The 13,218-nt window shown below is 33.5% G+C and overlaps 2 protein-coding genes, 2 long non-coding RNA genes and 1 pseudogene across 11 annotated transcripts in view; 3 read left to right on the forward strand and 2 right to left on the reverse strand.

The window, feature by feature from the left end:
- The first annotated feature begins 86 nt into the window (after nucleotides 1–86).
- LOC128385485 (procathepsin L-like) lies at nucleotides 87–1,391 on the forward strand (annotated as a pseudogene).
- LOC128385489 (uncharacterized) lies at nucleotides 1,387–3,450 on the reverse strand. Of its 3 annotated transcripts, XR_008324743.1 has the most exons (5): nucleotides 3,114–3,450; nucleotides 2,845–3,030; nucleotides 2,752–2,788; nucleotides 2,391–2,663; nucleotides 1,387–2,135 (listed from the first exon to the last, which is right to left on the reverse strand). It is a non-coding gene; the product is annotated as an uncharacterized LOC128385489 (long non-coding RNA). The 3 variants fall into 3 exon arrangements; XR_008324742.1 differs by lacking the exon at nucleotides 2,752–2,788 and having other exon boundaries at nucleotides 2,845–3,018; XR_008324741.1 differs by lacking the exon at nucleotides 2,752–2,788.
- Nucleotides 3,451–3,631: 181 nt separating this feature from the next.
- Nucleotides 3,632–8,308, forward strand: LOC128385479 (advillin-like). 5 transcript variants are annotated; one of them, XM_053344352.1, is made up of 7 exons: nucleotides 3,632–3,988; nucleotides 4,067–4,259; nucleotides 4,354–4,428; nucleotides 4,682–5,446; nucleotides 5,897–6,833; nucleotides 6,912–7,528; nucleotides 8,000–8,308. In XM_053344352.1, exons 2-7 carry the CDS (start codon nucleotides 4,182–4,184, stop codon nucleotides 8,111–8,113), a joined length of 2,586 nt encoding a protein of 861 aa, XP_053200327.1. In that variant the 5' UTR covers nucleotides 3,632–3,988; nucleotides 4,067–4,181; the 3' UTR covers nucleotides 8,114–8,308. The 5 variants fall into 5 exon arrangements, with proteins under 5 accessions (XP_053200327.1, XP_053200328.1, XP_053200326.1 ...); XM_053344353.1 differs by having other exon boundaries at nucleotides 4,107–4,259; XM_053344351.1 differs by having other exon boundaries at nucleotides 4,126–4,259.
- Nucleotides 8,309–8,321: 13 nt separating this feature from the next.
- Nucleotides 8,322–9,322, reverse strand: LOC128385490 (uncharacterized). Its single transcript, XR_008324744.1, has 3 exons — nucleotides 9,194–9,322; nucleotides 8,994–9,045; nucleotides 8,322–8,922 (listed from the first exon to the last, which is right to left on the reverse strand). It is a non-coding gene; the product is annotated as an uncharacterized LOC128385490 (long non-coding RNA).
- Nucleotides 9,298–13,218, forward strand: part of LOC128385478 (TBC1 domain family member 30-like) — a 47,393-nt gene continuing 43,472 nt past the window's right edge. For both annotated transcript variants that reach the window (XM_053344350.1, XM_053344349.1), the window contains exons 1-2: nucleotides 9,298–9,916; nucleotides 10,207–10,371. In XM_053344350.1, coding sequence (XP_053200325.1) covers nucleotides 9,298–9,916; nucleotides 10,207–10,371 — 784 coding nt within the window. The remainder of the gene's footprint in view (nucleotides 9,917–10,206; nucleotides 10,372–13,218) is intronic.

Here is a 13,218-nt window from a genome sequence, read left to right on the forward strand (position 1 = left end):
TAGAATAACAATTAGTTAATTGTTATGTTTAACACTTTCAATCAGATAGGAAGATGATTGAGTTTAGTGATTGATTTTCAATGCTGATTGTTGGTCTCATTGTTTACTCAGGATTGAAAATGAAAATTATTGGTTAACTCTAGATAACAATTAACCATAATATCGGTTGTTAGTTAAGTTAATTGTTGAAAATGATTCGTGGTTGTCTGTTAATTACTCTTGTGTCCATCACTATTAGTGAATGTGTCCTATCATCTAATCAGGAATGGGAAAGATTCAAAGTAAGTTTAAAGTTGACGAAAGTTTCAATTCTGATTCAGTCCTTTTGCTCAGGTAAATTATGGTAAAGTTTACGATTCTGTACATGAAGAGGCCAATCGCCGACTGATTTTCCTTGAAAATTTGACCAAAATTAAGGCTCATAACGAGAGGGCGGATAAAGGGCTTAGTAGTTACCGAATGGGAATCAATAAGTTCACTGACAAGGTAAAGTTTCATTTCCATTAAAATAGATCATCAGATTGAACTGAATTTCGTTTAATTGTTTAGTTACCTCAAGAATTTAAAGGAAATCGATTGGCTCACAAATTGAAGGTTAACTTGAGGCCAAAGATTAACGGAACTATTGGTTTACCGGAATCAGTTGATTGGAGGTCGACAATTGTTACTAGAGTTAAAGATCAAGGTGATTGTCTTTCTTCATGGGCTTTTTCAGCAGTCGCTGCCCTCGAATCAGCTTCCGCTCAGCGGACTGGACAATTGGTCGAGTTTTCAGAACAAAATTTACTCGATTGTACCTGGAATTATGGTAATAAAGGATGTGGCGGTGGTTTGTTTACGCTGCGTTCGCACACACCAAGGCCAACAACGGTATCGATACTGAATCGTGTTACCCTTACACCTCAAGTACAGGTAACGAAACGAGAACCTGTGGTTTCAAATCGTCGTGCGTTGGTACCAAACTTACCGATTTCATCGGGATTCCCTCAGGTGATGAGGAAACTTTGACCTTTGCTGTTTCTCAACAAGTTGTTTCCGTTTCCATTCTTGGTGCTGTTTTGATTCCATATGAGTAAGAAACAGTTTCGAAAAAGATTTTTAGTACATTTTTGTTTCGTATTGACTTTTTTTTCCTTCTCGATTTTCAATCTCAGGTCAGGTATTATCGATGTTGAACATTGTGTCCCAGGTTTACTCGGTCACAGTGTGGCCATTGTTGGCTATGGTACTGAGAACGGGAAACCCTTTTGGTTGGTGAAAAATTCGTGGGGCACCGATTGGGGTGAATCGGGTTACTTTCGATTAGTTCGAGGTAAAAATATGTGTATGGTTGCCGAAAGCGCTTATTACCCGATCATATAAATCCAATAAAAGAAAACAAATCAATACAATTAAGGTTAAAATGATTATTTGACAAAAATTTCTCTACTAATTGAGGTTAATTGGTTAACAAACATAATAATAATAGATTAGATTGACACTCATAATTTAGAGTTATTAACAATAATAATGATAATCATACATAAAAAAAAAGTTTTTACACAATTAACAAAAAATCAAATTGAATTTAAGGTAATCCTAAGAGGGTTCTAATCAGTGTCAATCTTAATTGTGTGACATATTCTTAATATAGTTAATCTGATTGTTAGAGGTGTGAAAGTTTATCCCAATAATTGAAGGCACAGTTTGTTGATTAAATCTTCAGACATCTTGGAATGATGATTGTTCCCAATTTGCATAATCGATATTAATAATATTCAAATTGGCGAATGTCGGTAGATCAACTTAGATGAGTCTTTCGATGGGCGGAGGTCGAATTATATAAGGTACGGTGACCTGGTACTTCTCATAGGTTGACGGGGAATAGACTCCTCTCATGGCTCGAGCTCGTTTCACCTTAATTAGGAATAAAATTAACAGAATGAAACAATAAACAATCAACAGGACGCCGAGAATTAAAAAATCTTGTTCCAATGCATTCAACATGAGTTTGGCTTCACTTTGAATCTTTGTTTGATTGTTTACAATTAAATGTTAAATGTTGATTCCATTGATTGTTTTACTTGGTAAATGTTTGTGGTAATTGATGATTGAACCAGAACAGGATGGATAATGTAATTGTAAACACAATTAATCTGAGGAATATAAATAGAATAAAGAAAATTAATCTAATCAACCAACGTATTAATTTAGTGGCTGTTTAACCATTTGATTTTTATCAACAAATCAAATAAAATGATGATCATTAGGATAATAAGTTTCCATCTTTTCCAATCTCAGGTTTCTCTTTAATTGATATGTGGTTGACAATTAAAGTGAGTTAATTAGAGAAAAGGAAAAGAAGGACAATTAGAAAAAGGTATGATTGGGAATTAATTGATTTCTCTTACCTTTAAGATTGATTTTGATTGGAAAGGTTTTTCGTTGGTAAAAAACAAATCGGAGACAAGATAAATTGGAATCACATTGTTTTCAATGGCCAGAATTTACATTGTTCCCAAATGTTACCATGTAAATGATGATCAAGATGAGCAACAATTTAAACTCCGTGGGATTGATGAGATGGTTAATTGTTTGATTTAATTACTGTTAATGAGGATGAGAAATTCTTTGCTTCTTTTGACTCTCCTTGGATCAGATTCCCATAGAGGATCATGTTGATACTTGTGAAGAAGAAGAAGTTAAGAAAAAAAAGAGATGAGACAAGGTGATTATTTCCATGGTTAAAAGTAATTTCTTTTTCTTTTCTACCTTTTTTCTTATCTATTTCTACTTCTACTGTCGCCCTCTTTTAAAACCATTGGTAAATATTAATTGTCTATTAATGAGAGAATAATAATTTACCTGTGATTTGAATTGTTTCCGAAAAGTAAAAGCCAACCAATTGTCTCGATCAATCCAAGGGAAGAAATGATTAAATGAACGTTTCAATTACCAAGAAAAAGATTGTACCATTTTCTCATTATGGTTAGCTGATTGTTTCAAGGTTTTCCATTGATTAAGTCATGTAGTTAAGGTCTGTGGATTTAACTAATTGAAATTGAAAAGGATCAATGAACAATTAAACATTTAAGAGACAAAGGAAATAGAAAGTAACAAATTTGAATGTTTACCTGGTGAGAGATTAGAATCTGGTTGGGTAACCAGAAATTCATGAGAATATTGAAAATTTTCATCACGGAATTAGAAATGTTATCCTTTTAAGATTCTCCATTTATCCTTGATTGTAGAAATGATGTAATTAAATTGCGATGATGTGATAAAAAGATTAACAAATTGATTAACAAAAAGTAAACAATTTTGAATGATAAATGAAAACAAGAAAAACACCAAACCAGTTGAATGTTTTACTTTTTCCCATTCAAAGAAAACCTTGAAGGAAACAGCATAATAATCACATATATTGAATACTACAAATTGTTAATTAACATGAAACAATAAACAACAATTAAAATTGATTAGAATACAATTAAAAGAAAAAAGAAAAACTTGTCAATCTATTCGTTGGGGAAAATTAAGTTAATAGAAAAAAAAGAAAATGCTCTTAAAATAGAACAGAAAGAAAAGGCTATTCTCACAGCTCATTTTCTTTTTCCTCTTAACCCAAACAAGTGAAAACTTCCCAATTATTATTTAGTTAATTACGAATCTAATTTTGTACAATTAACTGTCAACTTTTTCTTTAATCTCCATAAACATTTGATTAAACATTGAAGTCTCTTTTTAATTGTCACCACCAATAAGCTCCAACAATTAACTAACAACCAACTTTTTAATTGTTTAACGTTTTCATAATTTAATTTGTTTCTGTTTACTTTCAACATTAACCCTCTTGTTATTGTCTTGATTGTGTTTATTTATATGACCATAAGTGATTAAATAAATTACCCGAGGTAATTTTGTTTACTCAATTAATTGAAAATCAAGCATCTGTTGATTTTATTCAGTTAATTCACCGAGTAATTAACTCCATCGCAACAAGAAAAAGGTAACATCTCATTTGAAGCTTTTTTTTTTATTCAGCTTTCAACTCATTTGGTGTTGTTATTTTCAACTCACAATTTAGTTAATTTAATATTCATATTAACATCCAAATTTAATGACAGTTAATTGTTGATATTCCAGTTACCTGGTTTGTAGTTAATCAACTTTTTCTGATCAATACCAGTTTCAAAAGGATAATGTCATCAACCATTGTTGACCCTGCGTTCAAAGTGATACCCACTCAGCAGACATTTTTTCTGGTCTGGAGAATCGAGGTAATTGTAACAATTTATCTTAATTGTAATGAAACAAAATTCTAAATTGATAATATTTCAACACTCTAATTAATGTTCTCTAAATTGACTCCAGAAATTACAGGTAATTCCAGTACCTGAGGAACAATATGGAACTTTCTATAATGGCGATTCTTACATAATTATCAGTGTATGTAAACAAATTCTGTTGATTTTTTTTCTTCATTTAATTATGATTAATATTTTTTCTTCAAATTGTTCTATAATTAGAATTGATTATTGGATAGAAAAACTTTCATCTATCATCGCAATCAATTTCCATCATAAAGATAACAAACAGATAATTATTGGTTCTGTTGATCGTTTTTATTATTTTGTGTATTCTATTTGTAATAATTTCTCTTGTTTATTATTATTATTATCGTTCTGAAATTGAATCTCAGGGAACTGATGGTAAAGAGGTTGGTGGAGTTTCCCGAATGAAACCTCGAGAGGTTAAAGAGGGAACTCTTGAGATCCATATTCATTTCTGGTTAGGCTCGAAAACGTCTCAAGATGAGGCCGCTGTTGCCGCTTATAAAACCGTTGAACTTGATGATCACCTTGGTGGTTTTCCTATTCAACATCGTGAGGTTGAAGGTCATGAATCGAAACGTTTCCTGGCCTATTTCCGTCGAGGTTTAACCATCTTGGAGGGTGGAGTTGCTTCCGGTTTGAATCATGTTGAAAAGGCCAATAAACCAAGACTTTTCCATGTTAAAGGTAAACGTATTCCAATTGTTCGTGAGGTAACACCGATATCTTGGTCTTCCATGAATCATGGTGATGTATTCATTTTGGATTCGGTGGTAAAAGTTTTCCTTTGGAATGGTAATAAAGCCAATTACATGGAGAAAATTCAAGGAGCCAAAATTGGTCAACAATTACGCTCTCAACATGGTCCTGAGTGTAATGGACTTGTCATCATGGAGGATGGAAGTGAAAGAGAATCAACTTCCGCTGATGAGATTGTTGAATTTGAAAAGTATCTGCCATTAGCAGATAAACAGGATTCTCTTGGAGATGAACAATCAATCAGTGATCAACAGGTTGAGGAAAAAATTGAGAAAGGATCACTTAAATTGTACAAAGTTTCTGACGAAAGTGGTTCACTTAAGATCACTTTAATCAATTCAAGTCCATTGGCCAAAGATGATCTAGACTCTCAGGTAATTGAAACCATAACATTTTCATGGTGATAATGTTTTCTGGTTGACAGAATCAATTTAAATTTCCTGTCAACAAACAAATTTAATTAGTTGATTTTTTGCCTTTGTTAATATCACTCAACATCCATATTACATATTGTCACTGGTTGATATATTGAGACTAAATTTATCCATTTCCTGCTCTTTAATTGTCCTCCAATTGTTTTAATTGTTAATTAGTGATGACTGATTTCCTGTAGATATTTAATTGTGTTCCAAGTGAAGAAAAAAAACAATTAGCAAATCATTTCAACAATCAAGGTTCTAAAACAAATATATGATTGAAATTAGAGTCGAAACGGGAAAGAGAAACCATCAACAATTAGAATTGATTAATTTTTCTGCTATAATTGATTTTAGAATTTTTAATTTTCGCTAATCATTTGTTAATTGTTGATATTTTTTCTTCAGGATTGTTTCATTATCGACAATGGTACCGATGGAATTTGGGTTTGGATTGGAAAAGGAGCTTCGGCAAAGGAGCGAATCGAATCCATGAGAAACGCCCAAGGGTTTATCGTAAAAAAAGGTTATCCTCATCATATTTGTGTCACTCGAATTATAGACGGCGGTGAACCAATTGAATTTAAATGTTTATTCAAATCTTGGAAAGAATCAAATTCGACCGTTGGTTTGGGTAAAACTTATTCCGCCGGTGGAAAAGTGGTCACTCTAAAAGATTTGGAGAAACTTATGCCTAAGAATAAGTTAGATGTTCGAAAACTTTATGATAATCCAAGTTTAGCGGCGGAAACTCAAATGTTAGACGATGGATCAGGTGAGAAAGATATTTATCGGATTAGTTCATTCGATCGGGTTCCAGTTGACCCAGCGGACTATGGAAACTTTTACTCTGGCGATTGTTACATTATTGTTTACACCAGTGTTCCTGGATCTGGATCACGGCCTGTCAATGTCATCTATTACTGGATTGGTAATGAATCGTCGGTCAATGAACGTGGCACAGCCGCTGTGATGACCGTTCAATTGGATGATGAGCGTTTCGGTGGTGCCGCAGTGCAAGTTCGTGTTGTAGAGGGTAAAGAACCACCTCATTTTACTGCTCTATTTGCCGGTAAAATGATTATCTACAAGGGAAACGCTAAAAGTGGAGGCCGATCAGAAAAGGGTTCAACTGTAGACCCGACAAAGGAGAAGTGTATACTTCAAGTTCGAGGGACAAATAAATATGTTAATCGGGCAGTAGAAGTTGATTGTGAAGCCAGATCACTTAATTCAAACGATGTTTTCATCTTGTTTACCTCAAGTACCATATATATTTGGGCAGGTAAAGGAAGTACCGGAGATGAACGGGAAATGGCCAGAATATGTGCTAAACGAGTTGAAGGTAAGTAAAAAGGTAAAAAACAACTATTCGTTTAAAAGATAAAAAAAATTCCATTTTCGTTCCATTATCTATGTTCAGATGGTCGAGAAGTTATTCTGGTCTCCGAAGGTCAAGAAAAATCAGATTTCTGGGAAGCGATCGGTGGACAGCAACCATATTCCCAAGAAAAAGGGTTAGAATTAAGTGAACCTGTTCATCCGATTCGATTATTCCAGTGTTCCAATTCAAAGGGTTACTTTTACGTGGATGAAATTGTTGACTTTAATCAAAGTGATCTGATTGAAGAAGATGTCATGTTACTGGACACTTGGGATACCATTTTGGTCTGGATTGGATCTAAAAGTAATCCACTTGAACGGGAAAGAACAATTGAAATGGTTGAAGAATATTTAAAAGCCGATCCAAGTGAACGTGACCTGGAAACACCGATCATCATTGTCAAACAAGGTTCAGAGCCACCAAATTTCACCGGTTTCTTTGGCTCTTGGGATCGTAACTATTGGTCATCTCTTGCAACCTCCAATCCAAACGTTTCTTTTGACCAGACAAATTTCAACGAAATGACCTCAACCGGTAATATTGTCTCACCTTGCATGGCCGTTGATTTCAGTAGCAGTGCTAAATATCCTTTATCAACCCTTAGAGTTAGAGATGCATTGGAATTACCTGCTGATGTTGATCCCACCAAGAAAGAGGTCTGACTTTGACTCTTTTCCCCACCCTCATCCACTCCTTTACTACTCATCTTCCTTTCATTTAAATCTTGTCAACAAAGTATTTCAATCAACATTATCATAGTTAAAGTTAAATCATCAACAATTAGGAATCTCTATTCAAAACAATCCTCATTATTACATGTCAATCATTTTCTAAATACCTTTAATCATGATAATAATTTTCAATTCATTCAGATTAATTATTTCTGTCACCTACTAATTGTAATTCACTAATATAGTTAATCATGATAATCGATTAACATGATTTACTGATATTTCACATGAGTCTTATACTTAGCATCCTTTTATTTTGGCTTTGCTTTTATTAACCTATTCTAATAATTGTTATATTACAATCATCATCATCATCATCATAATTAATGATTAATTGTTTATTGACTTTGAGATGATTATCTAATTAATAATTATATTTGTTTCTTCCAATTGCAGGTATATCTAACTAATGAAGAGTTTAATCAAGTCTTTGGAATGGCTTATCAAGAGTTTCAATCTCTACCAAGATGGAAGCAAATTGATTTAAAGAAAAGAGTTGGACTATTTTAATTGGGATTATAAATAATCGGTTAATTATTAATCACATGATTAAAGACTTGATCATTTTACTAATACTTTTAACGAAAGGGGTTAAAATATCTCTTTCAATTAACAACTTGACTTAATTATCACTTGATAATTTGCATATTACTTATATATATAATATACTTAAAATCATTAATGAAATTAATCAACATCTCTGAGAGATAATTAGCAACAATTAAAGTGCATTGAAAAAAAGAAACGAGTAATTTGATTTCCACAACAATTAACTTCATCTTATCAATTTTCGTTATAACTAAACCATTTTCTTTCACTATTTTTACCTAACTATGAATTTGATTAGCAAATTCAACCATGATCATGGCACATAAAATGTCATTAACTTTCATGATAAATGATGATGATTATGGTGGCGGAAAATGTTGATGTAATTAAGAAAATAACAGATGCATCAAGCTGAATCCACATGGAAGATAATCAATTCCATTGTTTATCCCATTACAATAGATTAACAAAGATAATCTCTTCTTCTCAAGAGAAGATCACTGATTAAGGTATTAAATTGTAGAATCACAATTAAAGATGATAATTGTCACATATTATCACGGAAGAAGATGAAAAAACAAAGAGATTTCACTGATTGAGAGAGAAATTGGTAATAAAAAGATGGAGGAGATAATAGAAAAACTGACTCTAAAGAGAATAGAAAATGTTGAATAATAATGATTGGTGTTCAGGGGAAAAACAGAAAATGATGATAATTAACAGGAGAAGATGATGATGATGATGATGATGATGATTGACGAAAGAAAAGCCTGAATAAAGAGACAGAGAAAATGATAAAAACAACAGGATGATGAGAGAGAAAAAAAGAAAATAATTTCACCTGGAAAATGGATCATATTGTTTTCCATGTTTCTCACTTTCTCTTGAGGTTTCTAGTTACATGTTGTTAATTAAAAACAGAGAGAGAGAGAGAAAAAAAAATTAACACTAATTGGTGACTTTTAGATTAATTGAGTAACAATTAAGATGAACAATTAACAAGATTAAAAGAGAAGAAGAGACAAAGAGATTATTACTCACCGGTTGAAACTCTTTTCTTTTTTGTTCTTTTTCAAGTTTTGTTCTATTCTTTTTTAATTTTTTTTTTGTTCTTTTCTCTTTTTTTTTATTTGCTTTTCTTTCCAATGACATCACCTTCTTGTTCATCTTTCCAATCTCCAATTACCACCAATGGATCGTCAAGTTTAGTCTGGGAAGATATTCCATTGGACAGTGAATGTGTTGTCAACCAGGATGACAAATCAACAAAAAGAAATGTTAATTGTTATGTTAATTATGATGAGGTAAACAACAATTGGAATCGTAATAATCATTTTGTTAAAGATGAAAATGATCTTGATGATGATGATGATGAAGATGATGATGATACTTTATATTTTGAAGAATCAGCAAGTGAATATCGGACACCACCAGGATCACCTAAATTATTTTATTCCAGTGATGAGACAATAAATAAATCACTTTATCAACATAGTGACTCTTTTCATGGACAATCATCATTACCTTTGGGCAATCATTTCCGTTCCAATTCAATTGGTGGTTGTAATGAGTCACTTAAATTATCTTACCGGAAAAAGGGAAGAACCGGATCTTTGGTTGATCAATTATTGAATGATATACATTTTACTTTAAGGAAAACTGACCATAGACGGACAAGTCGCTGTTCGGACACAAGTAGCCTTTCACCTCCTGATTTTACCTACAGATTACCACATATAAGGAAAGCAAATCTACTCGCCAAAGGTAAGTGATTTTCATGATTATATTTCAATTCCAATTCCAATGAAACAATCAACATGTTCCAACTTCATGATGAATATCACATTTGTCTTTTCACTTTCCATGGAAAAAGTTAACCTGGAAATATGTTTGCTTGTGTTTTTTTACTTCTATCAAGTAACCTAAATATCAATGATCATCTATCCAAATCCAAATTAGTCTATTGTTTACAATCAGTTGATTGTCTTTGTCATTGTTAATATAATTAATTCATTTTCTCTCTCTCTCTCTCCCTTTACATGTTTCTTAATTAGATATTAGTGAACTACAAGTGCTACTCAGTACATTGGAATGTGATATTAAAAGGATGAATTCTATTCTACTTCATCATTTAAAGAAAAAAGATCGACTCCATTTTCAACGTGGACAACTTTTCGATATAATTACTGCCGCTCTTCAGGCCATCTCACCAAAACGACGTAATTATCTTTCCCTTGAATCATATTAATTGGAGAAGCAAATGATTTTAATTTGTTTGACTGTTTCTAGTATTTACTTTATGATTAACTTTTTCTGTTACTATTAATTTAATTTCAATGTGTATGAATACACAAAGTAATTAACAAAAAATTACAGTTCTCATGTCAATGATGATGATGATGACATTTACATGATGATTAGTATCACATTTACATTCAGTAAAAGTGTTGAAGGGTTGGATACGGCAATAAATACTAAGAGAAGGTGAGTTCGGTTAGATTTAGGCTTTCCCCTCTACATTTGTTTTGTGTTTGGGCACGACCTACTTTGCTTCAATTAATTTGAAACACACTTAATCAATTAACTCACTTTGAAGGTGATAAAGACACTTATTCAATTTAAACATCAAGTTTATATTTTATTGAACAAAATAAGAAAGATGATAAAACGGAGAAGTCAAGACTAAACTGGTCAAGACAAGGGTTGGGGTGAGACTCCTTCTAAGAGGAGGATTGATTGGCTTTTTATAGCAAAGACCAATGTAAAGACAAAAGAGGAAATGGAAATGATAAAGGCAAAGGCTTAAAGTTGCCAAAGGGGAAAGTAAAAAGAAGATGATAAATAGTTGAGCTATGGCTTGAAGGTGATTCTCACGGTCAAGATCACTTAGAAAGAGTGACTTCCAGTTAATCTGAATAATGAGCTCAAGGGTTTAGTAAAAGAAAAGAATTAGTAAAATTTTAGAAATAAAGAAAATTCAAAATTGGGGGATTAACATAGAGATTAAATGAGTCTAATTAGAGTAGAATTGATTTCAAGGTTTTAATCTTGAGAATCACAATAAAAGGGCTGAGGAGGCTAATTTACTACCCAACACATCTACTCCTTTTGATTAAGATATCTCTTCAGAACTTTGATTGGGATTCTTGAAGATGATACTTTGGAATCTGATTTGGTATCAGGGTTAGAGATGAGCAGAACACTTTCACTTGTTGATGCGTATTTGAGCAGGTTATCCATGGCTCGGTCGAAATCAATTTCAAGCGAATCTTCATCAGGTTCATTCTCTGATGGTTCTTTTTCCATGTTAATTGTGGATAGAGTCTCATTTGGTGAGTCTACATCAGGATCTTGGTCGATCTCTTTAGGTGATTCCTTTTCTTTTCTTTGATTGGAGATTCAACAGTTTCAGTTGTTGAATTGATGATGAGATTTTGATCTCAATTGGAGGTTCTTCTTGATTCTTTTGAGGTTCAACAATTTCAATTGTTGTGTCAACTTGATTTAAAGTTGATGATGAGGTGGCAACAATTTGTTGACTTGTTTCCTGGATTGATTCAGGTTCGTTTTCCTCTCTAATGTCCATTAGGGCTGGTGGTTGATAATTGGCTTGTTTAAGCAAAGTTTCATCAGGTTTTACACAATTAGAATTGTAACCTGGATCATCTCGATTATTGAAATGACCATAATGGTTCCAATTATTAGGCCAAGACATTTCTCCGGATTCTACCTTTTTAGTGTAGAGATACAATAAAGCGGAGATTTTAGCATTACCACATGAACTGGTAACATTTTGATAATGAATACCATCACAAAGATCATCAGCTTGTTGCTCGATGTCCTTCCAGAAGAGGAGATAAAGTTGCATGGTGGTTATCGCTTCAAGAGCAGGCGAGTGGGCATCATTTGGTATGGTGTAGCCATGAAAAACCAAGAAAGCAATTAAGCTTAGGTTAATTGGGGAACTTTTGTATGGAGAGAAGAAACTTGTTAGGTCTCTCATTTTATGTTGGAGAAATGCGATTTCTGAGTTTTCTAATCCCAGGGCATTAAGCTGGTTGTAGATTCCGGCTCCAACGATTATATCGGCTACGATGAGATATTTTAAAACTTGATCTCGGGCGCTTCTGAGGGCTTTAGCGTGTTTAACATCGCTATGTTTAAGGCCATGAAAGTGGGTGTCGATTTTTTCAATGTTGTGGTTCTTAACGAACGTTTCGTAGACCACTTCTAAGTTGGCATCAACCATGATGATCCAACAGGGGCGAGGTATTAATTTACCTTGTTCATAAACTCGGACACAGGCCATTGACAAACAAAAGGTTGTCGTTTTCTTTGGGAACTCAACTGCAGCGGCTTTGATAGCTTCTTGATGCTTCTCGTGAAGAGGAGGTAAAATGGCTGCTGGCCGGCGTCGAAAGGCTTCAGTTAGTCGACGACGTTTTCTTTCAGTTTCTTCACTGAAACGGCGTTGAGGTCTTTCATCTTTGATTTCCGAACCAGGGGTTAAGATACTTGGAAATCCTTTAGTTAACTCGATAGCAGCATGACGTTCATTTTCTGGTAACCTATTAAATGGGTTGATTCTGAACCAGGGTAAATTTGTTTCGGATACGTCAGAGGCGAGACTTGTTAGTGAACAAATCGAGGAGGTTGAGTCTGATCGGGATGAATTCGATTGATAGGAACGGAATTTACGGTGACTGTAGTTCTTTTGGTAGTATTTCAACCATTCAGTTGATTCTCGTAACAGAAAACCAGGAATTGATCTCCACTTGAAAGTGTGAGGTCGAGGTAAAATTGATGGGTTCGGCTTTGAACCGACTGTTGGTGTAAATCCGACATCTTGTAGAAATTTTTCTCCTTCATAAAGAGGATAAGTCGGGTCATTGGTTCTGACTGTATTTTCCCAGCGTTGCAGAGAAAGGTCGGTGTGGCGACGAATTGATATTGGACCAAGTTGAGGGTCCTCAGGATTTTCATCTCTTTGTTGAATTAAACAGGCCCAGACTTTGAATTTATCTTGCCAGTATTCGGGGATTGAAAGAGATTTTGGAGCTCCTTTG

This window comes from Panonychus citri, unplaced genomic scaffold (genome assembly GCF_014898815.1).
Source record: "Panonychus citri isolate SS breed McGregor unplaced genomic scaffold, ASM1489881v1 Contig00049, whole genome shotgun sequence".
Classification (NCBI taxonomy): Eukaryota; Metazoa; Arthropoda; class Arachnida; order Trombidiformes; family Tetranychidae; genus Panonychus; species Panonychus citri.